Raw genomic sequence first — 27,366 nt, 5'->3', positions numbered from 1 at the left:
TTACAAGATGGTCGGGACAAGGTAGGCCACCCAGTAGCCGACGATCTTGGCCAGGTATACGGTGGGAACACCAAAGCAGGCGCCGATGTTGATCAGAAGGTAGAACCACAGCATGACGCTGTTGAAGGAAGCCTCAGGGTCCACAATGACTCTCTCGCACATCATTTTCAATCACATGTGCGACTTTGTGCGGACTTTGGTCCATGACCATAGGGGAGATGTTGGGCTTAAACTGGGCTACGAAACATGAGCAGTCCTGGAATGGGCCATCTTGTGCAATTACTTCCTTACCTGCGCCGATGGCCAACATGTAGAGAGAAATGGCAAAGGGTATCAACGTCTTGCCATACTGTAAAACAGATGGGAGCGCGGATGAAGTTCTTGTAGACTTGGAAACAGCCATAGTACGAGGCGCGTTCGGCAAACTCGACGACGCAGAGGTAGTAACAGGAAGCCGGCATCTTGCCTGCAATGTGGGGGCAGGGTCGCCTTTTCCTCCTCGGTGGGCAAGACGAGGCCATTGACCGTCTCTCTGACCTGATCGTGGATAGCATCATATGGGGGGCCGTATTGGGGTACGTCTTTGGTGCTGACTCTGTGAATGTCTCCGATCGAGGCCCGGATGGCCGTGGTGGCGGTATCAGCTGTTGCGCGGCTTGTCAATTATCAATCTGTTTTCTTTTTTTGGGGGGGCGACTCTGAAGTCGGATCATAGTGGCAGGAAGAAAGAAGAATCATGTACCCATTTTGATGATCGTAGCGGCTGTTTCCGATCTCGCCTTGGGGAAGGAGTATCAGGTGTCGCTTCCTTCAGTTATACAACATGCAGCAAAGGGAAAAAGAGGAATGGAAATCGACCGAGAGAGTGGAGCAGGAAGGTGCGACCTTCCTCACGTCGTCTGAGCTGGAGCAGTGAGAGATTGCACCTTCCCCAAGGTCGAAAGACCTCAGGTTGGCAGGTGCTCCCTCGTCCTTATCTATACTTTTCCACCATTAATTCCGACATTTAGCCGTCCATTCCGGCCGTATCTAGCAGTTTCGAGGGTCCCGTCTTTTTCTCCCTGCAGCAAACCAGGTGGGATTCCATTGTTTACGAAGATGACTTAGTGACAGGAACACGGACAGGAAAGATCTTTCCCTACAAGTCCGGGGCGACATCCAGCAACCGTCGAGAACAGGCCCTTTGACGAGTTATGGGGAATTTCGAGACAGCTGACGGATTGGCCTCCTTCGTAACCGCATTCTTGATGACGAAAAGACAAAGTGAGTCGGTCCACCTTTGCGGGTCGAACGACCAAGCGCAGTTGACCTGAACAGCTTCTGGGCGGACGTGTGTTGGGAAACATCATCAGTCTCGACGGCTGGGTTGTTGACGATGTCTGAATCATCGACCTCCATCGCATCTGCATCCATATCATCTGGATCTTGCAACTCCTCCTCACCCCCATCACCCTCAGGCAACCCACTACCCCCCGACGCCAGCCCAAGCGCCAGCTCAACCAACCTATTCTTCTCTTTCAAAATCCCCTCCAGAACCTGCACCTGCTTCTCCAGCGCCGCGGCCTTTATCCTCACAGCAGTATGCCTCTCCTTGATAGCCTCAGAAAGTTTGGACGTGAGCCCCTTTATCTTGGGCTCCAAGGTATTCTGCATGTGCGCAAAGTCCAGGTGTCCGCCCTTGTCGACCAGGACCATCAGTTCTGTCACGAAGTTCAGCTCGTCAGCGGCGGCGCGCCAATCTTTGTGGAGGTCGTCGCGCTCCTTGGTGAGCTCGGTAACGTCAGCCTTGAGGGCGTCGGCTTGGTCACACAGGATGGCTTTGAGGTTGGTCAGATGGGAGACTTGCAACGAATTGGTTTGAAGTTTCGCTTCGAGGGCGGTGATTCGCTCCTTGGCCTTGGAGTGGTCATTGCCAAGGGTATCAAGCCGTACTTGCAGTTTCTGAGCTACAAGGGAAAGCTGTTGGTTGTGCGTCCGGAGCTGCGAGATTGTGGCTTTTTGCTGTTGAAGTTGGGCACACAACTGCTGCACCTGTATAGCCCTTTGCACAGACTGTTAAGAGACTTGCAGGGACTTGGCGTGGGGCTCCGCTTCGAGGTGGGAGATTCTATCCTTGTCCTTTACGTTGCCCTTGCTGTGCGGCTGTTGCTTTAGATGCTGCATTTGAACGTTAAGTTGTTGTCTCTCATCCATGAGCTAGAGGACTCTAACTTGCTCTGTTTTGAGCTTGTCAAACACCCGGTCTGCGTTCTCCATACTTAGCTTGGTCAGACCACACTTTCCCTCAGAAATGGCATTAGCATTCGAGTTTTTCCTGCTTAACGGTTTGTCTAGCAGTTCTTTAACTTGCTGGGTTAGTTTGTGGATAACCTGACGGAGGTTGGAGATCGTGTCCTGATCACTTTCATGCCGTTCGTCGAGGTATTTTTGCAGTGGATTTCCAGACTCAGGGTTGCGAGATCAGATCTCGGGGATCTTGTCCTTCTGGGTCTTCTCCTGCTCCTTGAGGTAAGCCGCCTGCTCTTTGTAGCTGGTAAACTGCTGGGTCACCTTAACAATCTTTGCCTCGGCGTCTTTCGCTTTCTTGTCCGCAGCCAGCAGCCTTTCCTGAAGTTCCTTGATCTTGGCCTCGAGTTCTTCAATCTTCTTCTTGGAAGTTGTGAGCTCGCTTTGGACGGAGTTCATGTGATTTTGGCAAATATCGAGGGCCTGCTTGAGGGCCTTGAACTTGGCCGGAGACAGCTGTTCGGCTTCGGCACCATTGCTGCCGTTGTGGTTGTCGACTTGATTGCGGAGCCCATCACTTTTCGACTGCAGACTCGAGAGGTCGTTGGCCATGCGCTGAATAGTCGCCTCCAACTGAGTCCTATCGTGCTTCCATATATCCTTCTCGTCTCGGAAGGCCTGCCTTTCCTTCTCGGCATTCTCCCTGAAGTGCTCAGTTCGAGCCACGATCTCGGCTTGGGCCATGGAAAAGGTCTCTTTGAGTTTCTTCAGCTCGCCTTCTAGCCGCTTGGTCTGATCTATTTGCTTTGACAGGAGTTTCTTCAATGGATCGCGCTGAGCGTTACCCGTTGGGTCGTTCTCCCACTGTGTCTCAAGCTGAGCCTTGAGACCATCAGCCAGGGCCTGTAAGTCTTGATATGCAGTGCTAAGGTCTCCATTGGTGACCTCCGCTTCCTGAAGCTTGTCGTTGAGCTCCTCGATCTGGTGGTTGGCCAAGTCCAAGCTGCTCTCTGCAGAGGCCAGCTTTTTCTCGAGGTCAGTGGTGTTGGCAGACCTTTCTTGGCTCGCGGTCTGTTTCTTCAGCTCGCGATCTGATCTGGGTGCTTGTTGAGCTTCTTGATGGCCTCATATCTCTCGGCTTTGACTGTTTGCAGTTCGTTCTGAGTGCTAACCAGGTCACCAGAAACGTTGGTCATCTCCTGTATGCAGTCGTCGTTTGACTTGTTCAGGCCGTTGACCTTCGCCTCTTGTTCATTAATCCTGTTTACCAACTCGTCGATCTCCTCGGACGTGGCCGGACGTTGTATAAGTTGCTGCTCAAGGGTGGCAACCTCACCCTTCAACTGTTGAATGAGGTTCCCCTGGTGCTCAATCACACTATTCAAGGCATCGTTGCCGGAGGAGACATCGTTGTCAGACGAGACACTGCTGGGATAAGACACTTCATTATTGACACCGTCCGCAAGTTGACGCTGGAGGGACGCCAGCTGGCTGTTGAGAGCCGCAACTGTGCCCTGCTGCTCCGTTATGGTGCTGTCGTTGGCAGTCGACATGCTCTGCTCGATTTCCAGTTCCATACGAAGATTGTCGATCGTGATTTCTTGCTCTGCCACCCTGGCACGTTCTTTGGCCAGCGCGGTCTTGGTGGCAGTCGACTCGTCAATAATGGACTTGAGCCGCTTGTACTGTGCTAATGAGCCCTGCTCACTCCTAGCCGTGATAAGAGCTTGCTGGGCTTCAGCAAGCTTGTGCTTCAACTCGTTCACCTCACCAACGGTAGCATCTGCTGTCATGCCAGATCGGACAGCTGGCACCCCGGTGGCAGTTGATAGCTGTTGGGATTGATCAGACATCTGCTGGCGCAGAGTGTCAATCTCTTTTTTTAAGGCAGCACTCCTCGTCCTTTCGCCCGCAACCGCTGCCTGATCATCCTGCCTTTGCTGTGTGAGAGTGTCGACCTTCTTCTGTAACAATTCAATCTCAGACTCCCTCGCCAAAGCCTTGTCAAGCAACTCATTAACCTGCTCCTGGAATTTCTCAATCTGGTCTTTCTTCCTGAAAACCTCCATACTCAAATCGTTCATGTGTGCTGTCCCTGGCTGCGGGCAGGAAGGGGGGAGTGCGAATCACGTGAAGAGCCGGGTTGGCCGAAGGAGGGGCCGGCTTCGGACGCAGGAGTGCCGAGATTATGGCCAGCCGAGGCGGCATCGGCCGCAGGAGCAGAGAGATTACTGCGGGAAGGGCCGGCCTGCTTTTTGGCAGTCTCTCCATTCTCCGATGCTCCCATCTGGCTGGCAGTGCGCTTCTGTGGGGTGGGAGCAGCCACTTCCTCCACTTCTGACGAGTCAGACTCGTCAGAGGTCAGGACGATCGGGTCATCCTTCTGGTTGCTGTCATTGGGCTTGTCACCTTGACCATCGTTGCCGGACGTTTGGCCTTGTTGGGGCACTTGCAGCAGTTGATGCTTTCCCCAATGTACGATGCATGGGCGGCCACCTATGGGCCCTCGCAGGAGTGATGGTTTTGGTTTACGTAGAACACTTTGCAAGAAACTGAATGTTTTGGATACCTGCTTTCATTTGGACTTGTTGATCCAGGTGAATTCTTTGACAGTTCCGCCATCGGACAACAGCCGTCAGAATCCCCTTCCTGCATGCTCGGTGGCAGCTGCCGGCATGTGGTCGGAGTTAGTGGGGCTCTAAGTCCGGAGGTCCGGGAATCCCCACACACTCGGCTCCGGGGGTGGAGTGAGCCGAAAGCTTGAATCAACGACAGTCGCACACGTTGAACAACGAAATTTTGGAAGAGCCAACTGCAAAATAAAGTCCGATGCTGAGTAACTTGGAAACGTGTTTAACGCTGGTTTCATCGATCCCATAATGATTGTCTCTGTTGTTACGATGCCACTCTTTCGCCGACACATCGGCGTTCCGGACAAGGATCGGGCTTTCCATCTCTTAGCTCCGGAATAGAACGACAAAAGGGAGAAGCGTTAGAATGAAGCTCTAAAGTTTCCCTGAATAGAGCTTGGATCTTACAATTAACGGTATTATTACGTCCCGACTACCCCTGAGTTTAACAAGTCATGCTATGTTGACAACACCCTACGCTAACTACTGACATTATTGGAAAGCGCCATAGCTCCTGCGAACTACATTACTTACTCTTGCCCCTGAATCTGTTTTTAACTTCTTGATTTCTCCTGCCTTTCCTGTCTTTCCGCAATTTCGATACGCAAGCGACGCGCAAGCAAATACTTCGAAATGGGATCCAACAGCACCAACAACTTCAACGCCGCCTCGCTCTTCAGCGTGGAGGGTATGGTCGCCGTCATCACCGGCGGCGGAACTGGTACCTCCCCCTTGTCCGCCCCTCTCCATTTCCCTCTTTTATTGACCCATCCTCCTCTATCCAGGCATCGGTCTCACTATGGCCCAAGCCCTCGCCGCCAACGGCGCCTCCAAGATCTACCTCCTCGGCCGCCGTAAATCCGTCCTCGACACCGCCGCCCTTCAGAACCCCTCCGTCTTCATTCCCATCCAATGCGACGTCACCTCTGCGTCATCCCTCCAGTCCGCAGTCGATATCATTACTGAGCAGTCCGGATTCGTCAACCTCTTCGTTGCCAACTCCGGCGTGCTTGGACCCACTAACGGGTTTGACCCCTCCATGTCCCTGTCGGAGATTCGGCAGAAGATGTTCGATGAGAAGACAATGAGCGCAATGACGGATTGTTTGAATGTTAACGTTACGGGTGCGTTTTTCAGCATTGTGGCGTTTTTGGAACTCTTGGACATGGGGAATAAGAATGCGGTTGAAGGGAAGGGAAGTAAGGTCTTTGGACGGAGGGATAAGCAGGGGAGTGATGTGCCGAGTGTGCAGAGTCAAGTTATTGTTACTAGTAGCATTGCTGCTTTCAGTCGTCACCCAGCGTCCAAGCCGGCATACGCGGCGAGTAAGGCGGCGGTTTTGCACCTTGCCAAGCAGGCCAGCTCGAATTTGGCGAGGTTTGGGATTCGGGTGAATGCGCTTGCACCTGGATGTGAGTTTTGCCCGTAATTTGTGGGAGAGAAAGGGAGGCTGACAAGAAACGCGCAACACAGTGTTCCCATCTGAGCTCGCGTCCGGGCTGATTGGAAGTCGAGACCCCGGCACTGAATCCAGCGACGACCCGCGGTTTATTCCCGCCAGAAGATTTGGCGGGGAGGAGGAGATGGCGGGCACGATATTGTATCTTGCCAGCCGCGCTGGAAGTTACTGCAACGGTATGGTGCTCGTGAACGATGGGGGCCGGTTGGCTGTCATGCTTGGGAGCTACTGATTTGGCTGTCAGGGTAACGGTAACGGTTACACCCAGATGCCCGGTGGAATACATAGACACGCAAACAATTGATCTTTCGAATAGGTAGACAGCAATAGGATTTATCACTCTTGTCGCATTTGTGTCACCCCTAGCCTGCGGCTTTTGACATCATCTCAGGAATGGAGCGCTGGGCAGACGTGGTGATTTGACGGCTCTTTCCGTTGAGTCCTTAAACTCTGACACTGTCATTCTTCCAAGAAACCTGAAAGCCCGATTTGATTATGTCTTCCGAGGACTATTTGAGCGGTTTGAAGTACGCATTGCGTCTGGAGCAGATATGGTCCAGAGAGAAGCTGCGGCTTGGCGGGGTAGTGTTGTCTTGGCGGAGGAGCTCCGGCTGCTTGCCAAGAATGGGGGATATCTTGGACCCTGAATATCTTGGCATTCTTCCTCCAGGTTGGACAGCTTACATCCTATGAAATTCGAGTCGGCATTAACGAGACCGAAAGATGTAATAACAATAGGTAGAAGATGAATCTGTAACGTCAATTCTGAGATCGTGAAAGATAGAAGTGAATCGAGCGTCATGTTTAAGGCCGTTAATGCCGGCGATGCCAATGGCTCCTCTATGTCATTCAGATTGATGACATGTATCTACATAACCAGCTCTGTCTATCGTATTGAATTATCTTGTAACTCATCAGCATCATCAGTTGAATCTCAAACATTACCTACTCAAACCAGTCCACCGCAACTACCATCAACATGTCCACCGCTGCCGACAAGACCATCATTCTCATCACCGGTTCGTCTTCCCCATCATCCCATGCCCCACCCCATTCCTAACCCTCCTCACAGGCGCCAACAGCGGTATCGGCCTCGAAACCACCGTCGCCCTCTCCAAATCCTCCCCCTCCTACCATCTCCTCCTCGGCTCCCGCTCCTTCCAAAAGGGGCAAGCCGCCTTGTTCAAAATTCAAGCCGACCACGGCCCCGCCCTCCTCTCCCCCATCACCCCCATCGAGGTGGACGTCACCTCCACCTCAACCATCGAAGCCACCAAAACCTACCTGGAGTCCACCTTCTCCCGCCTCGACATCGACATCTTGATCCAAAACGCCGGCATAATCGTCCACCATCCCTGCACCACCCTCGAGAACCTCCGCCTCACCTTCGAGACCAACGTCTTCGGCCCCCGCGTCCTCACCGAGACCCTCGTCCCCCTTTTGCAGAAGTCCACGAACCCGAGGGTAATTTATGTGTCGTCCGAACAAGGGAGTATTACACTCAGATTGGACCCAGAGTACCCCTGGCGTGACGTCCCGGGCACGGAGTACAGGATGAGCAAAGCGGCCTTGAATATGCTGGCCGCGTGTGATAGGTATGGTTTTAGAAGTTGGGGGGGAAAGGTGACGAGTTTTAATCCGGGGTGGTGTGTGACGAATTTGACGGGGGAGGAGGGGAGAGTTATGAGGGAAAGGGGGGGCGCGAGGAGTGCTGAGGATCCGGCGAGGGCGTTGGTGGAGGTGGTGAATGGGAAGAGGGATAAAGAGGCACGGGAGGAGAGTGGGATTTTGTATTTGGATGGGGGGGTTAGGCCTTGGTGATCAAAAAGTAGGGGTGGGTGTTTACGCGCTGAGGTTGTTTGAGGGGTGGTTGTGATGGTAATGGGGGGATTGTAGGGGGGATTTGAGTTTTCAGGTGGTATTCTTATAGACTGGAGGTAGTAACGAGAGACTGTGTTTTTCATTGAAATGTTATATGATGTATATCCGTCAAAAAGAAATCATGATAATGATCTGGAGCAATGAATTGAATGCCTTCTGGCACCCCCATCAGTGATCCAGAGCCCATGTACAAAAAGGACGACGTGAAGATGTTGAATTTCACAGTCGCCTTCTCACCAGGCTCCGCCACCCTCTGCCCATTTCTGGACCCTTCATGGTCCTGATATTGCTGACCATTCAATAAATTGCTCAGCAGACAACATTGAAGCTCTTGATTGACGCCCCATTACGACTTCCGCAGCTGTTCACCTGAAAGCTCGAGAACCCTCCAAAACAGCCAGTGCCAGCGTACACCATCAACCGGCAGCCCAATCCCCACAAACCCATCAGCAGCACAGAGTACACGTCCTGTAGCACGCCGTCCGACCAGAATGAGAGGCAAGCACCAGAGCGGTTGGTACCGCCGGTCCAGCTGACGGGATTCCAGATCTAGTCCTGGGCATCATCCGGGGAGCAGAATCTGTCAAACCGCCAGGCTTGCAAGGTGGCGGCGGCATTGGGGTTGCTGCTCTGACGACGGGTGATGTTATCCAAAGTCGGCGCTGGGAATTGAGATGGAGTGTGTAAGACGGCGTCATCGTAAATTAATAATGAAATTACTCTTGGAGGTCATCGTTGCGAACTGGACGAGCGATAATCTCGTTCTCGGTAACAGAAATGGGAGAGGACATGGCACTGGTGGCCAGAGTGATAAGAGTGAGAAGGGAGTCGAAGAACTCCATGATGGTAGTTGTTTGATGGCTGAACTTCAAGTTGACGGTCTGTAGTGTGTGTGTTATGATAATGAGGTGATGAAGAGGAGAAACCTAGTCGTAATGTTCAGGATCATTTGAACCTTTTATGTTTAGAGACCTACTAAGGGGGCATTATCATTCACATTATCTTTGTTTTATTATAGCACCAAACCTTTTGCCTGCCATATTCGAATTTAAGTGATTAAACCTACCGTAGTTTCCCTGAGCTATGTGGGTACTAGGGGTTCTCCCGCATATGATACCGGAATTGACACCTTTTTAAGCCCTAACACTACTGTTTACCAGTGACATCGTCGATTTGTCAGTCCAATCTTCTTCACATAAAATGTGAAATTCTCAGCTCCTTTTAATTCACTTTTGTCAAGATTTATGCACTACAAGTATGCCAGATGCATTCCGTTATGCGCATCTACTCCTTTTCGAGTTAGTGATAGCGGAATCTTCCAACCTATGGGACCACTTGGATGGCAAGTGGCCACCAGGATTTCCCGTTCAGCTGGCGCGGTTTTTTGCTGTGGGGTCTTGGCTCATTGGGAGACAACTGCTGCCCAACTTGCTTGCCTATTTAAACCAACCGCTATCGCGACGAGCAAGGAAGAAACATCTTACGTGTAGGTAGCCAAAACAATCAACGCTTGTCCCGATCTGCTGACCTCGTCGCTTAGAACATTTTTAGAAGCATCAATACTCGCGGAAGCGGTATCTCGGAAACCACCATGGCTTCTCATGAGGAAGCACTCATTCGTCAGCCTGATTTTAAGATTTCTGCTAGCATCCCAAGCCCTCTCACGGTTCCAATTCCTTGTCATCACATCCGTCTTGGCGATATTCTTATTCTTGGAGGCCGTCCGTGCCAGGTCATCCGCATCAGCACCTCTGCTGCCAACGGCCAGCACCGCTACCTCGGTGTTGACCTCTTCACCAAGCAGCTCCATGAGGAGTCCAGCTTCGTCTCCAACCCCGCCCCCAGCGTCGTTGTCCAGACCATGCTCGGCCCCGTCTTCAAGCAGTACCGCGTCCTGACATGCAGGATGGCGCCATCGTCGCCCTGACCGAGACCGGTGATGTCAAGCAGAACCTCCCCGTCATTGACCAGTCTTCGCTCTGGAACCGCCTCCAGAAGGCTTTCGAGTCTGGCCGTGGTTCCGTCTGGGTCCTCGTTGTTACTGATCACGGTCGCGAGATGGCTGTTGATATGAAGGTTGTCCATACGAGTAGATTGTATGGGAGCCGTACGACTCACGATGAGCATCACAAGAAGCCTGATGTGCACGAAGCTTCCAGGAACGGCGATTCTTCTCTACTTCGAGATATCCTGAGGGATGCGCCAGAGAGCATCACACTTTTAGACACAAACAAGAGGACAGCGCTTTTTAAGGCGATTGAAGGCCGACAGAGAGAATCAGCAGAGATTCTGATCAACGCCGGCATTGACATCAACGCCTTAGATGAAAACAACATTTCCGCATTGGAATTTGCCCTTTTTAACAAAGACTCGACTTCCCAATCAATGGCCCTTCTGCTTCTGAAAGGCGGTGCATCGCCTGTCTCGAACCTCGAGAGCAATAGCCTGGCGCTTCTTTCAGCTTCAGCCAAGGGAGATATGGATGCTGTGAACCGTCTCTTGGCGAATGGCACCAGTATTAATGGCCAGGATCGACTGGGATATACAGCTTTGCACGAGGCGGCTTGCTTTGGGAACCTTGAAGTGGCAAAGAAGCTCATTGAGTGTGGAGCTGACGTGAATGCCAAAACTACACTGGGTGGGAACACTGTGCTTCACGTCACCATTGCTACGTCTTCAGACCAACAACATCGGCTGTTCTACGAAGAGGAGTCAGGCAGACAGAAGCCTCCACAGCTGTGTTCGGGCCATGTTGATGTTGTGAAGCTACTGCTGCAATATGGCGCAGTTCCGGGGCTGAAGAGATTGGATGGTCTTACCGTTCAGGGTTTGTTGGCGCAGCAGCTTTCAGCATTATCTGCGGATGACCAGGCGCAGGTGTTTCTGCAAAAGATTTTAATCGTCGTCAACAACCCACCATCAGCCGAATCGAGAACGATAGTGGAAAAGACCTATGTACCCCCAACTATACCGGACGCCGCATGGGAGGTGTGCAATGAATTCAACATTCGCATCCAATATCATCTGCCGGGTGTTTCTCTCCCGCGAGAATTCGCAGTTGGGAATTTCATCTATCGTGTGTCAGATGCTATGGAGAAGAAACGAGCTGCAGATCTAGAAAATTGGGCGAAAGAAAGAGCCTCAGGGAACGCCGGAGCTGTTCCAACTAAGTACTGGAGATGGATACACTTGCCTGCGAACAACGTGAGACATCTTCTGTGACACCACAGTTTGCAAGCTCCTACTTGCAGCCCCTACATGGCGCTATTGAAGCTCGATCTGCTGACACACCTTCTGCAGAAATCATGGGCGAGAGTAAGTTTGACGAATAAAGTTCCCCGCGCCGGCTGTGACGGGAAGGTACCTACCTTAGCCATGACACTAACCTCGTCTACTAATAAACCTTAGGATATACTTCATGCCTTGACGAACAAGTCAGGAATCAAGTTTGATAAAGACATGACACAGATTGAGGCATTCATTGATGAATCCTACCATGAGGTTCGGGGCTCAGCTCCCCATGCTAGATTACGCAGGCGTCTATTCACCAGCTCCTTCGGTTCACAGTCTGAAAACATTTCGTTTGTTGTAAGTCGGCCCGAAACAGTTCAACATCATGCTTGCTTTTCCCGCTAAGGCTATTAGCTTCCTTACTTCGACACGGAAAATATTCATCAATACCTGAACCGCAGTGACAAGCCCAACGCAAACCACCGTAGAATGCAGCAACTTAAAAAAGAATACCATCAAGGTGGAAGTACGACCAAGGACCTGCACTTGCCATGCACCCTCGACCAATCCTACTACCTATCTCTCCTAGACTCCACTGAGCGTGACAAAACCCAAGTTGTGCTCAAGCATTTCCAACGTCAACACTGTGAGATTACAGGCAGTTCTGTGGCACACTCTGCCTCAGGCACCGAAGACAACCGACATCAGAAAAATAACCTTGTGATGGTCAAACAACTGTGGCTGTGGAAAATCGACGCAGACACCTTCATCACCGCATTTCCGGATCGGTGCAACGACAACGATAAGCCTGATCTACTCGCTTATATTTCCCAAGTTATGGGACAAAATCATCCGCCTTCGCTTGAGTCCATGATAATTCAACTTTCGCAACTCGCAGTCGGGTTTGTCGACGCGCCAAACAATGCGGGACTTGACGAGAACCTGTTTGACATCTTTGAACAGAGTATTGCGTACAGGGTACGAGATGCTAACATAATCCCGCAAAGCGAGCAACGTGTACAAGGCTAACGGTGACAAATTGTTAGGCTCACGGTGAATCAGAATGCTACAATGCATTCTATAAAGCCAGAAAAGACGTCAGAATACGATATACTGATGCTTCTGAGGCAACAGCACAGCTGCTTAATCAGAATAGAATGTTGGAGGAAGAGAAAATGTGCGACATCACCCAAGAGATTGAACATCTCCGTGAGATTAAGGACATCAGGGACGAACTGAAGATGATTGAACGCGTTTTAGAGGACCAGATGACCGTCATCACGCAGTATAACAAGAGCCGAGGGGATCTTCCTGCCGAAGGATTCAACAAACTCACCCCCTTGATGCAATCATTGGACTTTCGACTCTCCAAGGTGCGGCGTCTTACCAAAGATGCCGAGGTAGTTGAGAGTTCGGTAAGTACAAGACTAAGTGAAATGCCCTCCTCTACTCCATCTACTACACGGCATCTAACATCAACACGAAGCTCAATCACCTACTGGATCTGAAACAAAAGCAGGGAAACCTCAACGAGGCCCGGGACAGTCGCCGCTTAGCCGATGAAGCGGATCGGAGAGGCCGAGCAAGTGAAAAGCAAAACCAGCTTCTCTTTGTGTTTACCGTTGTCACTATTGTGTTTGTGCGTATCCCTCCTTCCATCCCCAGAGCAGCACATTGTTTCTGATGAGATTTTAAACCTAACCAAAGACGCCGATATCCTTTGTGTCCACGCTGTTGGCAGTCCCTAGTATAGACTTCCCCCGGACAGAAGATGGGCATGACGTCGGATGGTCATGGTGGCAAGTCGTTGCGGGCAGCTGTACGTTTCTCATCACATACCTTAACCGGAATCTGTGTGCGCCGCCTAGATCTACTGCTGACTCAAACATTCTCCATCGCCGGATAGTGGTGACTGAAATTGTGACGTTTTTTGCCATCGCAACGTGGTGGTTCGGCGCTACAAGGAAAAGCAGCAGCGCTATTGCGAGCACTTGGGTAGCTCGAACACTTAGGGAGCGGTGGAGAAGACTGAAGGATTGGTGGGCGAAGATATACGGCTCTGGGGAGTGGAAGACGGTCGCCGAGACGAGGCCGGGGGGTGAGGTGGATGAAGAGAAGGAAGCTGAAGTGGGACAGCCAGGTGTTTAGAAGATTGTGCGTGGGACGGCATGGAGAGAAGTAACAGAAGAAAGAACCGTCTGCAATTAGTAGGTACTTATGCGCCATATATGACTTCAGCTAACCCAGGATACTTAACACAGAAAGTAAGGTGATCTGATGTAAATTAATGCGTAGGTAACTTAGTCAAGTTCAGTGGTCTAGGAGTTTGGAGTAGGGCGCCAGTGTTTACCAGCAATGGCTCACTGTGTAAGATTGCGGACTCGAACGATCTCGGACCTTATAAGTAGGTATGTAGCCTGCTCTCCGAATGGAGCGATCCAAAACCAAAAAGATCTAGGATCCTATACTTAAACAACGGAGTTCTGCAGAAATGATGGTTCAATGATGGGTTTGGGAGGACTGACGGGCCACATGCAGATCCTAAACACACTGGAAAATCAGCTACCATGGTGGCTGGGGAAAGCGGCGAAGGTGAGACAGTGAGGGATAGAGACATGCCTATGAGGCGACAGACAGTCAAAATACCTACCAAAGAGCGGAGCTTTGGAGGCCTTCGAGAATTTTCAAAAAGAGACATGAATTCATGCCAATTATTTAGAAGAGCGTTGATTGGATACCAAATCAGCTCTTGCATCCAAGACGCCACCACTTCAACGTGTTCGACTCCAATATGCCCACACACGGTTGTCCGGTTTTCATTGACTGGTGACAAATGCGTGCCACGGCTCTCAATCGCCTTGTGCGGCACGGCAGACTTGAACCGAGGGCTCCTTCACTACCTCATTTTGCACTTTCGGGTTTCAGTTCCCGTGATTGACGGCAGTGATGTTGGTCATACTAGCTTGGAGAACCGATGGCTGAACAAACAGAAGGTTCTATCGAACACCTAGGTACGCTATCTCGTGGAGTCAAAACTATAGCGTACCTACCTGAGAAATAAATTAATCATGTTCGTCGCGGGTTACCTATGGGGAGGGAAGGTAGTTGCACGATTTTTGAAGGTGGTAGATGCATTGTTTAGAGGGCTACCAATTTGGAGGCTCTTCAGTATGCCTTGATTGCAATTTGATCTGCATGGCTTGCATGCAGATATCACTCCGCCTCCGTTCCACAGTAAGCTGCCTATCAGGAAACGTGTGTGATACGACCCAACCATATCCAATCGGTCAGCAGAGGTATGTCTGCCGGCTCACCTGCATATATCGCACCCCGCTGCAACATTGCTTTGTATGGGTTCCCAAAAGGCCAAATTAATACCTATTGAGCCCGGTTATAATTCCTGAACTCTTCTCTTTTACCATCGATGCTCTCCTTGGGCCATCTTTGAAATTTCCAGGCCATCTACTGCCGAAAACTCTGATTCCTTATCGGATCAAACGAGAGACGCAGCACAGCATCGACAGCTATGAACAACGTCTGGGTATATCTTCAGGAGATAGGGTTCTCGAATAAGACGGCCCGCGGCCTTTCCCAACATGAACTCCGTTCATGGAGTGAACAGGATCTGGACAGAGTCTTTTCACGCATCGATGCAACCAACAGCGAGATCGCGGCCCAAACGCTTCGCTCCTTCTCCGTGAAGTACCATAATGATCGAGATAAAACGGACTTTCTCAAGCCAGCGTGGAAAATGGTTCAGGAATCTGGAAGGACACTTGGCGCGTTGTGTGTCAACGGCCGTGGTGAATTCAGCTTTCGGCAACCTGGTTCCTACGCCGCCTTGACACATGTGTGGGAAGAAGGGCTGCGAACAGATGACTATGAGAGAGGCCTACACCGAAGCTTGCTCGAACAGATTTTCATGAAAATCCAACCATTGGGCATTCGGTGGCTGTGGATTGACAGTCTGTCCATCCCAGGACCTGCAGATCTGTTCAGGAAGGAGGGATTGCAAATTAAGACGAACCTTATCAATGCAATGGCTTCCATATATCGACAGGCCAAACAAGTCATTGTCATGGATGCGTTGGTCTTGAGGTTGAGATCGGTGGACCCTGTCGATACTGCGGTGGTTCTATGTTGCGGAAGTGAGTATCACTGCCAACCTGACCTCGCCCCTCCTTTTTTGCTTTAAATAGTTTATTGAGATAATTAACACTATTCAATTGAGGCAGAGTGGATTACACGCTTTTGGACATATCAAGAAATCAAGTTTGCAGCCGACGCCATCGTGATTACCGGCGCTGGCTCTGTGAACTTCTCGACCATCATTACAGAGTTAACCTCGAGGGCTCGCCAGAACCCCCGAAAATACCGCTTCCTGGCCCATACAATGCAGAGTCTCGAACGGAACGATTGCCACCCAGTGACGCTTTCAGACATCGTGGTGGGATGCAAGGACCGACAAGCCAGTGTCAAGCTGGATTACGCACGCGCTCTTTTCGCTATTCTCAACCTTGAATGGCGCCCAAATTTCTCCCTTGAAATCGGTATGAAAATGATCTATGAGTCTCAAAAGGCAGAAGCTATGAAGTTGGTCTTGTATCATGGACCGCCAAGAGCGAAGCATCTTGGATGGGCTCCAGCAGTCTTGAGTGGTATGCGAAACAACGAGATTGCCAACCCTGTTCTGTGGACTGGTGATGGTTTGGTAGGCTATTGGTGTGCCTACAACATCCAAAATGTTTTCGGCAGAGGGGCGAATCGTCGGATGCTGATGACGGCTGCGGGGCAGTCAGGTTCACATTTTGTTTCTGAAGCTCCGATCTTTGAAGCTTATGCCAGCCCGGAAGAAGACCTTGAAAGCATTCGCAGATTTGAAGACGCCATCCGGAAAGGTTCTGCATACATCTTGACACTTGGGAGACTTGATGAGGACCGGCTTTTTTTTCCCCTGAGGGTCGGTCTCGCTGTAGACAGAGCCCATGGGCCCACTGGCAACTCTGCCTGGGTATGTCTAACACTTGCTATCAAAAAGCTCAGTGTTACCATAAGCAAACCCTACTGGCAAGCAGGGAAGTGGCTACTCTTTCACGAGAACCCTACCTGCCCAACGCCTGCAGACACTACAGTACGGGAGCATGAACAGCCACAAGAACCAGCTCATTTTTGGGAAGAACCGGACGATCAGCTGCTACAAGACGACCAATCCCCCAACTCGCACGACATCCAGGTATCCCCTGACACTGGTTCATCCGTTGTATACGATCAGAACTCCAAACAGTGGGTGTGGTATCGTTGTCAAGGGGATGTTATGCTTTGGGATGAACAAATTGAGAGGTGGGTAGAAAGCACCACGGCCTCTGTTCCCGTGGCGAGGATCGATTGCTTGTTGCCACCGCAACATGACATTGCCATCATCAACGAAGTCAATACAGGGGTGCTTGGTCTCCGCGAGCGCGAAGATGATATCTATATAAGAAATGAGGAAGACATGCTGCTCGGCGAAGTCCAAGAACGACACGAACCGAACGGATTGGTTGAGGGATTCGAGGAGCATCATGATAAGGAACTTCGCCCGGTGCAAGAGTACAAACGGTCAAAGGTGAAACATAGATCTCGTCGGAGTAAATTTGATAGATCCATCAAACGGCCAAAACCATTCGACAATGAAGATTCGGGTAACTATAATGTGGCCGAGGAAGACGAGGCAATCCAGCAAGGCGATCGTATCGAAAAGGATAAAGAAAGGGGAGAGCACACCGCAAAAGAACAAGATAAGGGGCTCCAAAAACCGGAGAGTGTCAAGAAGAACCGCCACTTCGACAAGAATGATTCAGACGGAGAGGAACAGCCAGTCCAGGCGGGAGATGTCGTCAAATCGTTCAAGCTTCGCAAGGATAATCCGACAAAATGTAAAAAACAGCACAAAGGGAAAAAACAAAACCCGCAGGAGATATCGGCAGAGGATGCATATGGAGACGCATGCCATCGCATTGAGAAGAAAGTCTCGGCTTCAAATGGGAGCAAGGATACCACACAATCTGGCACAGTTCAACCCAGCAAGGAGACCGTCTCACAACAAGACCAGCAGCAACCGTCGTTGGGGATTGATGACCCATCGACATCGCGACGACACAAAGGAGAGAAATCCTCAGCGAGGCGGTTAAAGCTTTAGGACGACATCTTGGTGAACATGAACTACATGCATACGGAATTGCACTACGAACCTTTGAAGGAAAGCAAAGATGCGTTGCAGGTATTCGACAAGAAGAGGGACGCTAACCCACCGGGTGAGACGCGCCTAGACGAAGGTGGTGCCAAAACGAGTGAGGATGGTCTAGGGGATTGGGACCAGGTGGATATTGATGATGTTGGTGGAGGGGAGGCTGATGATGACTGGCAGCTGGTATAGCGTCCTGTTTTTGGCCCTTGCTCATACGTTTTGGATATTCTATGTGCATTTTTATATTTCGAATGATTCCGTAACGGATACCTAGGTTTTATAAGACTTCCATCCCATCTGTTGAGAGATACTGTACACCTTGGACAGAATGAATGGGCAGCCTAATATATAAAGATAGGAACCTCGATTTTGACTGATTAAAGTATATCCCTCCTTCTCCAAAGTAAAAGTTAGTCCTGTTCGCGTGCTTCCATGACCCCGAAACATCTTCCTACCATGCTCTGAAAACCGTGAACAAAATCTATGACCATTGTTGATAGTCCAGGCTCTACACCAACTAAATCGCAGGATTTGGTCGAGCCCCTGAACTGGATTCGATGCGCACTGCAGTAAGGCAATTAGAAAACGCGATATCGTCATGAACGTAAATATCTATGCTATGGTGATCGTGATCGTGATACGTAGTAGTTATCGATTGTTTCCCTATTGGGAATGATGATGTATGCCTTATAAAACATTTGTTTCGGCATTGAGCGTAGAGCTAAGCACTCCATCTTGGCCAATTTTGGCAGTGGCCAGTCGACTTGGCAGTCTTCGTGGGACAGCGGTTGGTTAAGGTTCGGAAGTTGGTGCGCGACTTGGACCAGTGCTTGCAGGAATCGGCAGCAGAAGGCACAGCCACATCGGTCGTGTTGCCCTGCTTACTGGTGGTTCCAGTCGAAGATTTATTGAGCTTGGTTGTGTTTTTAGCTATGGCAACATTGTCGAACTTGGTGATTCTGGCACCTCTGACAGCGCACTTGGACCTGGATCCGTTGTCGAACGTGGGGGCGCTGTTGGCAAAGTTCAAATCGCCGTTGTTGATAGCGCTCTTGGGCTCAACAGATTCGCTGGAACTGGTCGTATAGTCAATCCGAGCACCGTTATTCACCACGGTGGCGCCATCGATATCGAAGACGCTGTTGAAGGCCGCGTACATGATGATAGTGATGGTAAACATCATGGCTCCGAATCCGTGTGGGTGATATGGCTTGGGGAAATATGGAGAGAGCTCTAAAGATCTTGACAAAATCTCTGGGCGTAGGGGAGACTTCAAGATGCTTCTCGGTTGGTGAATAAAACAAGGGAATATTTTTGTGGTTGTGTGAGGAGAAAAAGATTTTATACCTGGTTGTTGGTCCATATTTGGGGGCAAGCCGAGTTTCGAGTAGCCCACTACCGAAAGATGAGATAGAGAATTCACTAGAAAGGTGAGATGCAACATTCACTAGGTAGGTGATCCAGATGAACACGGTCTCAAAGCACACTAGTTTTGTGTGAGAATAAGAGCCTGGAGCCCAGAAAAATATATTGGAGTCAGGTACCTACTCTCATTTCTCCATAACCGGACAATGACAAGGTAAGCAAGATTTTGAAGCACAGCCTGCTCAACAGGTGGTGATGAATCTTTTGTAACCAATGGCATTACTTGGACGCTTCATCACCTTTCAGGGCACCCACAGATCTCTAGGTAAGGTGTGTAAGGTAAGGCAGCGATGAATAAACGTGCTAAAAGTGCAGGAAACTTCACGGGTTGATCCCTGGCTCAAACAAGTATAACCTGTGCTTGCCCAAGATACGAAAGCATCTCCATATGAAAGATTCTTAGAGTATAAGGTGTTAAGAGAAAGCACATTTTCTGTTGAGCTAACCGCCTTAGGTACCTAGGTATAACTGCTATCGTCATCATAATCATCTCGTTATTCTTACCCTAGAAGTGATATCATCTATCATATGCCCTCTTGTTTACTCAAATTGAGCGAACGCGTGTCCCTGTGATCAAAACTTTGCTAACCAAATAAGCCCATCTTGAGTCGGTCAAGCTTTGCTCCTCGTAGACACAGCCACTGCATCGGGGCTCTAGGCAGCCGGTGATGATCTGAGAGCAGCGTGATGAATCAGCTTTTGAATCTAGTGTGGTCTTATAAAGAGTGACACACACGGAATAATCCTTCTTCGCCCAGCGGGGCGCGGCCAGACCGAGTGCCCCCTCGGGCATCGGGTTCTCTACTCGATAGGGAGTGGTTCCGTTAGTGTAGGTAATCGGCCTGGTGAAAATATACCTGTGTCAGTAGGTACCTAGGTGATTGTTGGAATCGTAAACCTGAAATAGGTACATACTCCGGGTTCATTCGGGCATTCCTGGTCTTTTTGGTGGGACGAGTCTTGCAGGTCTTTCTTGTCCTCCCGGCATTCTTGGCGCCCCCAGTGTTGTCAGTGGAGGTGGCCAGAGTCTCGTGGCCACCTGTTGGGTTGACAGCTGCAAAAGTCTTTGGAGCGTTATCAATCGTGCTGTCCGTCTGCTTAGCGATGATCTCGCTTGCCAAGTCTCCCTCGAGAGACAATTCTTGGCCTGAGTTAAGATGCCCCAGGGCTCGGTGACAGCTTCAGGTTATGTGACATACTCGGACTCGGCGAAAAGCTCAGCTCTGTCTTTGAATGTGTGAACTCCGCTGCATTCAATAAGGTTATTGAAGGCAACATGCATGTTGATAACGATGGTGAACATCCTCCCGAGTCGAGTAGAGCTGCTAGAATACACTGGTATTGTGAGAGGGTTAGACTCGGTGCGATGTCGTTACCAAGTGATAATTGGTATTCTGTAGCTTGATGGAAAGGAAGAAGAGAAGACTTCAAGATCTGGGTTTGATTCCGAGAAGAGATATTTTATAAGTTTATGTCAGGGACTCAGGAGCAAGTTGGCTGACTGTCAGAATAAAGCATGAGCTATTCACCCAACTAGACCGATAGCAATGCTATCATCGTGGATATCCAAGGTATCTGGTGAAGGCTTGAGACAGTCCCAATATGCTAATGTCAAGTGAACATGTCGGTGAATTGCTGTCGATGCATTGCTCTCGCTCAGAGTCACTTACGTAAACGACACAAGTAACTCTTCAGTATTGACTGAGTGCAATAGGGTAGGATAGTTATTTCAAAATCCAGGCATCTTCTAGCCTGAATCTGAACTCGGAGCAATGGCCCATTCATATTCCACTATGGGGCGTTGCTTGAATTGGAGTGACCTGGCAGGGAGCAACTCAGAAAGACTTAGGTGTCTTGATTTTGTTGGCTGAAGATGAAGTGTAAATATACACGGAAGACTATGGCTTTAATTCGAGAGTCATTTGTCGATTTTGTGTCGGTCGGGTGAATTCCGGTCTAGAAACTTGTGGAACACAAACCAGGGCATCAAACAAATGAGAGCTAAGGTAGATTCTGTGAGTGATACCATAATAGTACTGCATGCTGCTCTTCAAACTCCAGAGATGGCAGCTAAACACCATCAGTTTGCTCCCACAATGACCTCATCAATCACGCCCACCAGCTGCTTTGTGGCCGTGACGTTGGGACAATGACCAGTTTCCAAAACAAACGTCTTTACTTCCCTCCCTTCCTTCTCGATATTCGCCACCAATGACTTCTGGTATTCAAATGGCACCATGTTGTCTTTCGTGCAATAGACATAGGCAACCGGGTTTTCTTTCCAAGCAGCCGGACCTGTAACGGTATCCCTCGTACAAAGTCCATTCCAAACCGACACTAGTGAGTCGAGATACGCTTGCACCTCTTCCTCGTTTGACTCGCCGAGATCATCCCCAATAAGTGGTCCCTTCGCATCCCGGAAACTGAGCCCGCCATCCTCGTCGATATTAAATACAACAGGCATCGACTCTTCATGCCCGAACTCTGCAATAAGCGCTGCCATGGATTGCCCCTCAGCTAGCGCAAAAGCACAGACATAGATCAGTTGGACAATGCCGCCTCCAAGTCCCTTCTTTGAGCGGGCTTCACGGCTGAGCCCATGCAGAGCGTTGGTGCCTACTTTGCCTCCATATGAGTGCATAACGATGACGACTTCGCGACCTGCCTCAACAAGGCTGGAGACGTACGACCGAAGAAGCTCGGAGTCAGTAGCTAGGCTAGAATTGGGAGGCCGTGCGCCGTTCACCGACGTCAGGCGAGGACAATGGACTTCGTAGTCGAGGGTTCGAAGGGAAGTGATGAGTTTAGTCATTGATGACGGTGTGTGCCAAGCGCCGTTGACATGCACAATGGTTGGCTTTTGAGTTGAAGCCATGTTGGTGTTGAGAGCGTTAACTGAAATAGGCAGGGACTTTGTATGTCGTTTGAGGTGTCGAGGTCGGTGTCTTCATTTTTTGAAGGGGACAAGCCTCGGCTTATATAAGTTTCACGGTTCTATCTGACTCGCATATACCCAGGATTATCGTTTAATGGCCAATGATGACTACTTGAGTGAGCAAGGCCCAACCGCATCTTCTCGAATAACAGTGTTGTATTGCGAGGCGTAAGGTAGGGCGTGGGAAAGGAACAATATTTGTATGACAAGAGCGAGATTGAACGCCAGAGACCGAGAAGACCGGACGCATAACCCCACTCCAGTTCTTTTGTACAGATGTTGACAATTCTTTGGTCAGCCCTACAGCCCTATGAGGTCTGGCAGACTGTGACATGTCAAGCCAGATTCCGAGCACTCGGACTGAGACAGAAGACTGTTTGTAAGATAGCCACTTGGCAACATGGTTAAGAGGTGCAGAGTTGTCTTCCGCCGCACATTAATTGGCCACGCACAATCGCGGTGTTGTCAATCGAGGAATGGCCACCCGCCACTGATTTGGATGCTCGACCACAGAGTAGGTGTGGGCAATTCCGAGTATTGGATCGCTATGCACATGTTAGCCGGCGGATTGGGACGTTGTTGGGCTGTTGGCCGTTGGAGGAACCATGATGAAACCTAGTGTTGTTTGTGGTCAGCCCTGTCATGTTGCATGAATCTGTCTCCGTGTCGACAGCGTAGCTCACGATGTCGCACTGTTTGATAAGATGGATAAGATAACGGCTAATGCAGGGGTCCGTGCACGGCAGGTTTAGCAGTCCATGACGTGAAGTCGACGGAAAAACAAATTGTTCCGACTACCAATGTCTCGATATGCACCTCTAACGGGCGACAACCTATCGCTGACGTCGAAACAACTTCCAGAGCGAAGATGAGAGCCCCATGGTGACACTACACCGAGTCGTGCAGTGATACTCAGGAACCGCCAATTCGACAGCCTTCTGCGACCATTCAGGCTTTGACTCTATGCGGAAATGATCTTCATCGAAGAAAGCACCCCAGCTGTCGAGTCCCCGAGGGTGTGGGAGGAGCCGCAGTCAAGCGGGGCGGCATGGCTCCCTTTCAACCCTTGGACATACACAGACACATAGCACGACAAGCGAGGCTCGATCCCAAGTTATCTCCGACACGGTTACCTCAGCCAAGCAGCTATCATCTTTTCACGGCGGACAGCGCAACCGGTCATCGCTGCTCAAGGGTCGATGTATCTCGATGTCGATGGTGGCTGACCGCATGGGATGAACGCCTGTCTCAGTTGAGATGGTGATGGAGGGACGAGCAGAAGAAAACCTTGACTGAACGGCCAACGGAACTGCTTGGCACCTTTGCACACACCCTGCCCGATGACGTAGCGTCCTGCCGGTTCCAAGGCCCTGCGCATGCCGACTTTTTCGGGCCCTCCCAAAGAGGTGTCGCTTCGGAAAACTCTCCAGCCCCCTCTGAAGACTCCATCTTCCATGACCCCCGGGCCAATCCCACGCCCTCTCTTCCTACCTCTTTGCTGTACCTGGATACCGTGGATGTCGCCGAAGGGCCCCGTACGGAACCCTTCCCCTAGATGCTACACCCCTCCTCGTCGTGTCCAAAACTGTCTCCGTCTCCCCCTCCCCCTCCCGCTCCTGTCATAACCTCAACTATTGCTGCGAGCCAAAAGACCGGCTGGCCACTCACGTCACGAGTCATTGCTGGAGCCGAAAAATATAACTCCCGTGCCCAGCATCAGTCTCCGTTCCACCCCCCATCTTACCGTTTCATGCGCTGTGTTTTGGTACCTCCCGTCTTCTGCTCCGTCTTTTGCTCCGTCATCGCTGAACCCTCCAAGCCCTAGTCCCCAAGACAAGGTGGGGGACGGGAAATGGTTGATGCGAGTCCTGTCCACCAAGCCAGCTTTGGGCTGACGGGCCATACGCCGCCAATACGGCCTCGTCGGTGTTGGTTGGGCATAGCTATCGTCGACCCATCCCCGCTTCCGCTGCCGGCCTGCTTCCATGTGTCAGCACCCCAGAGACCAAACCAACATATTTGACCGATCACCGGGCATCCTGGATTGACCGTAGTGTCCGAGGCCGGTTTGGATCGCGGTCAGCCCTTCTTTAAAGAAGATGGGCGACCCTCCAGCAACACCGACATCAGCCTCCGTCGATGCCAGCCCCTCGATAGCATCCTCATCCAGTTCCAATATCAGAAAGGAGAGAGGCGCCATCGCCGCACAGGTTCGGACCCTCATCCCCCCTATCACTGGTCAGTGTATGTTCTCTGACCTTGTCTTCAGGCATGCGATACCTGCCGCAGTCGAAAGCAACGATGCGATGAACAGCGTCCCAAATGTGGCACCTGTCAAAAGTTCAGGCTCGAATGCAACTATCGAGAGCCCGTTCCCACCAAGTAGGCTCGGCATTTCCCCTGCCCCTTTCTTCTTTGCCCTGTCCTGCTTCCTGTGTCGGTGAGCAACTAACGCGTGGTGCAGGAAAGACAAGACTCTAGTGGAGATTCTCGAACGGTTGAAGGGCCTCGATGATCGGTTGCTGAACTTGGAAACGAAAGTGGACGATTTAAGCCATCGGGGAAGCGCCGGCCCTTCCGCCCTTGGCTTCCCCCATCTTCAGGCACCCGACTATGCCAGTCAGGCTGGAGCTGCGATGATTGACCCAGCGCTGACAGCAGCACCATTTAACTTGCAGCACGATTTGTCTCGAAACGCACCGGTGGGTCAGGACCAGTACAAATATGTTTCCTCTGTTCACCAGATGCTAGGCTGGCCAGCGGTACAGCAGCTGTTTGCTTCGATCCAGGCGCGGTTGCCACACGTTAACTTCTCCTCGCTGGAGCGCGATGGAGTCTCGCACATGCTAGGAGTCCATCGCCCAGAGTCACAAGGGCTGCCTTCCGAAGGCACCATGCGCACTGAGCGTTCGCCTGGGCTTCTGACGACCTTGACCTGGGAAAACGTTCGGATGTGGAGCCAGGCTTACTTCGACACTACCAACCTCTTTTACCCTATTCTAGATCGCCAGTCCTTCATGCAGGAGACTTTGCCATCCCTTTACAGGAGCGGCTTCAGCAACTCGATATCCTCGACCATCGCCCTGCTGGTATTCGCTCTCGGGGAGGTATCGCTAGAAGGAAGAGAAGGGCCACCTGTGCACGTTTACAACGGACGAGCGAGTGGGGTGAAAGGGGGCTCGAAAGCGCAACCCCCTGGGCTTGCTTTGTTCAACGAGGCGAGAAGCAGAATGGGGTTTGATCTCACGGAGTGCAGTCTGGAAAACGTTCAGATATTCGCCCTCGCAAGGTAGGACGCCCTGCTCCATGTCGTGTGTAAGCATTCCAGCCAGTTCTTAACAATAGTTTAGTGCATATTATGGGAGCTGCTTCTATCCGATGGTGTGTCTCTCCTAAACTGCAACCTGTTGGAAGGCAAATTGCTAATCGGCGCATAGGACTTTTGGAGAATGACTGCCTCCACCTCTTTGGCACTTCAGGCTCTCATAACCAGGTACAGTTCCCTAGCTTTGGGTCAATTTGATGGAATCGCTGCTAAAGTGGGTAGCAACCCCGGAGAGCTATCCTCACCGAGGGCGGACCTGATCAGGAGAGCATTTTGGCATTGCTCTATCTTGGAGACGTAAGTAGCCTGGTGTCTGTAAAGCTCAAATGGTTCACTGACAAGAGCCCGTCTAGTTCTCTCAATCTCGAGCTGGGGTTCCCGCTAACAGGTCTTGAGAGGATGGAGAACACTGTAGGACTTCCGACTTTTAGCGGTCCTTTCTGTGAAGACGATGTCATCAGCAACCAACAGTCTCATTTCCAAGAGCATTTCGCCTCTCAGATTGTCCTGAGGCGGCTACTGGTGGGATTTCACCACGCCCTCAGCAACAGTACTTCCCTCTGCCCGATCCTTTTCCGCGGCCTTTGCTAACTTACGACAGCAGCACCAATGTCCGCCCAGTTAGGCGGTGTTCCCACCCCCTTTACTTCGGCAAACAACAGCCCTGGCCTTAGCCAGATTACGATCCAGCAGCTGGCCCTTCAACTGGAACAATGGCGCGGCATGCTCCCTCCTCACCTTCGCTGGCAAGAGGATTGCCCAGGAGCCTTCCCCAGCAATACTACCGACATGTTCGGCGGCAGCACCCACACCCCAGCCAGCACGCCCATCTCCCCGTCCATGTCTCACACCAGTCAACCATCATCACTACCAGCGGTATCGACACCAGCACCACCACTGATGTACTCCACCGATCTCGACTCCCCTCCGGCTCAATACCCCTACGTCCTCGACGTCCAAGTCGCGCTTCTCCGCTCTCGTTATTACTACACCAAATACCTCCTCCACCGTCCCTTCCTCTACAAAGCTCTCCACTACCCCGACAGCGTGACCCAAGACGACGCCCTGGGCGCAGCCCAGTGCCTCAAGGCCTCGCTGAAATGGCCAGTGGCAATGTCCCCCACATGCAAGCACAAGCGGCTCGTGCCCTGTATGTTCTTCTTCACCCAGAACTTCTTTGGTATCTTGCTGTTATTGCATCTGAGCACGACGGTGCCGCTGTTGAGGAGGATAAGAAGCACGCTTTGCGGCGAGAGGTTTGAGATGGACGCGAGGGAGACGGTGGGTTTGTATCTCGACTGGTTGAGGGACTTGAAGCCTATCGACGGGGGGACGGCGTGGCACTGGGAGGTGGTGAGGGTTATTTATGGTCTGGAGGGCGGTTAGCCGGTTAGCTAAGTAAGTACCGCGAAGGGGAAGAAGGGGGGGGGGGAGAGGGGGAGCGAGGACTTATTGTGGAATGGACTCCAAAGTAGAGGATGAATTGGATATTTATTACATCACCATCACGTTGTTTGAGTGGTGGGATCAAGTGACACAGCTGTATAGTATAAAGACGAGTGATCGACCCCCTCCTGTCTTGACACCACCCTTTTCCTGTCCTACACCAAACAGCTTGTTTGGATCATTGCCTTCCTTGCCTGTTCCCTAACAATACCACCGACAGCCTTATCTGCCCGCTTATAAAACGCCAAGGAGCCCCATGCAGCATTACCCAATCATCTTCCCCGGACACCCCCCGAAACCTCCCCCCACCTTGCCAAAAAAATGCTGACTAACCGCCTTGTTATTCAAACCCCTTTTCGGACCCCTTTCCGCCTCCCCTAGCCGGTTGTTGTTTTGTTGTCGGAAAACCACGTCCACTTTTTTTTTTTTCTCTGCGCTTTCGGAGCAGCCACCTCCGAACTGCTCTTTTCATAAACCGACATTCGTACTCAACTCCACATCAAGCAAGAGGCCTCATGGCGCAACGGTAGCGCGTTCGACTCCAGATCGAAAGGTTATCCGTTCAAATCGGGTTGGGGTCAT

The 27,366-nt window shown here is 51.0% G+C and overlaps 7 protein-coding genes and 1 non-coding gene across 8 annotated transcripts; 4 read left to right on the top strand and 4 right to left on the bottom strand.

Moving 5' to 3' along the window:
* On the bottom strand, positions 1-461 carry PTR2_1 (peptide transporter ptr2; the record flags this gene model as incomplete). The annotated part of the gene is made up of 3 exons (XM_062940063.1): positions 1-153; positions 176-349; positions 390-461. The coding sequence occupies 3 exons, from the start codon at positions 459-461 to the stop codon at positions 1-3; spliced, it is 399 nt and encodes a 132-aa protein (XP_062806126.1).
* A 4,501-nt stretch (positions 462-4,962) lies between these two features.
* QC764_117980 (uncharacterized protein) lies at positions 4,963-6,665 on the top strand. Its single transcript, XM_062943068.1, has 3 exons — positions 4,963-5,577; positions 5,642-6,268; positions 6,330-6,665. Exons 1-3 carry the CDS (start codon positions 5,490-5,492, stop codon positions 6,545-6,547), a joined length of 933 nt encoding a protein of 310 aa, XP_062806125.1. The 5' UTR covers positions 4,963-5,489; the 3' UTR covers positions 6,548-6,665.
* Positions 6,666-7,210: 545 nt separating this feature from the next.
* QC764_117970 (uncharacterized protein) lies at positions 7,211-8,136 on the top strand (the record flags this gene model as incomplete). Its single annotated transcript, XM_062943067.1, has 2 exons — positions 7,211-7,334; positions 7,388-8,136. Exons 1-2 carry the CDS (start codon positions 7,295-7,297, stop codon positions 8,134-8,136), a joined length of 789 nt encoding a protein of 262 aa, XP_062806124.1. The 5' UTR covers positions 7,211-7,294.
* Positions 8,137-14,953: 6,817 nt separating this feature from the next.
* Positions 14,954-17,605, top strand: QC764_0021420 (uncharacterized protein; the record flags this gene model as incomplete). The annotated part of the gene is made up of 2 exons (XM_062940062.1): positions 14,954-15,572; positions 15,663-17,605. 2 exons carry the CDS (start codon positions 14,954-14,956, stop codon positions 17,603-17,605), a joined length of 2,562 nt encoding a protein of 853 aa, XP_062806123.1.
* Positions 17,606-18,374: 769 nt separating this feature from the next.
* QC764_117943 (uncharacterized protein) lies at positions 18,375-18,833 on the bottom strand (the record flags this gene model as incomplete). The annotated part of the gene is made up of 1 exon (XM_062943066.1): positions 18,375-18,833. One exon carries the CDS (start codon positions 18,831-18,833, stop codon positions 18,375-18,377), a length of 459 nt encoding a protein of 152 aa, XP_062806122.1.
* Positions 18,834-21,158: 2,325 nt separating this feature from the next.
* On the bottom strand, positions 21,159-21,953 carry QC764_117940 (uncharacterized protein; the record flags this gene model as incomplete). The annotated part of the gene is made up of 1 exon (XM_062943065.1): positions 21,159-21,953. One exon carries the CDS (start codon positions 21,951-21,953, stop codon positions 21,159-21,161), a length of 795 nt encoding a protein of 264 aa, XP_062806121.1.
* An 890-nt stretch (positions 21,954-22,843) lies between these two features.
* On the top strand, positions 22,844-26,769 carry QC764_117930 (uncharacterized protein). The gene is made up of 8 exons (XM_062943064.1): positions 22,844-24,223; positions 24,283-24,395; positions 24,478-25,302; positions 25,364-25,394; positions 25,451-25,506; positions 25,561-25,635; positions 25,692-25,888; positions 25,943-26,769. The coding sequence occupies exons 1-8, from the start codon at positions 24,113-24,115 to the stop codon at positions 26,722-26,724; spliced, it is 2,190 nt and encodes a 729-aa protein (XP_062806120.1). The 5' UTR covers positions 22,844-24,112; the 3' UTR covers positions 26,725-26,769.
* A 524-nt stretch (positions 26,770-27,293) lies between these two features.
* On the bottom strand, positions 27,294-27,365 carry QC764_0021380. The gene has a single exon. It is a non-coding gene; the product is annotated as a tRNA-Trp (tRNA).
* Between the last annotated feature and the right edge of the window lies 1 nt (position 27,366).

This window comes from Podospora pseudoanserina, chromosome 1, assembly GCF_035222485.1.
Source record: "Podospora pseudoanserina strain CBS 124.78 chromosome 1, whole genome shotgun sequence".
NCBI lineage: Eukaryota > Fungi > Ascomycota > Sordariomycetes > Sordariales > Podosporaceae > Podospora > Podospora pseudoanserina.
The sequence above is the reverse complement of the archived record's forward strand: the minus strand, read 5'-3'. Positions and strand labels throughout refer to the sequence as shown.

Bases quoted from the DNA above. Each gene is read 5' to 3' on its own strand.
- QC764_117980 (XM_062943068.1), top strand. From the start codon at position 5,490: ATGGGATCCAACAGCACCAACAACTTCAACGCCGCCTCGCTCTTCAGC. The intron at 5,578-5,641 runs GTACCTCCCCCT...TCCTCTATCCAG, and splicing joins CATCACCGGCGGCGGAACTG to GCATCGGTCTCACTATGGCC. The intron at 6,269-6,329 runs GTGAGTTTTGCC...CGCGCAACACAG, and splicing joins GAATGCGCTTGCACCTGGAT to TGTTCCCATCTGAGCTCGCG.
- QC764_117930 (XM_062943064.1), top strand. From the start codon at position 24,113: ATGGGCGACCCTCCAGCAACACCGACATCAGCCTCCGTCGATGCCAGC. The intron at 24,224-24,282 runs GTTCGGACCCTC...CCTTGTCTTCAG, and splicing joins GAGGCGCCATCGCCGCACAG to GCATGCGATACCTGCCGCAG. The intron at 25,507-25,560 runs GTACAGTTCCCT...TAAAGTGGGTAG, and splicing joins CTTCAGGCTCTCATAACCAG to CAACCCCGGAGAGCTATCCT.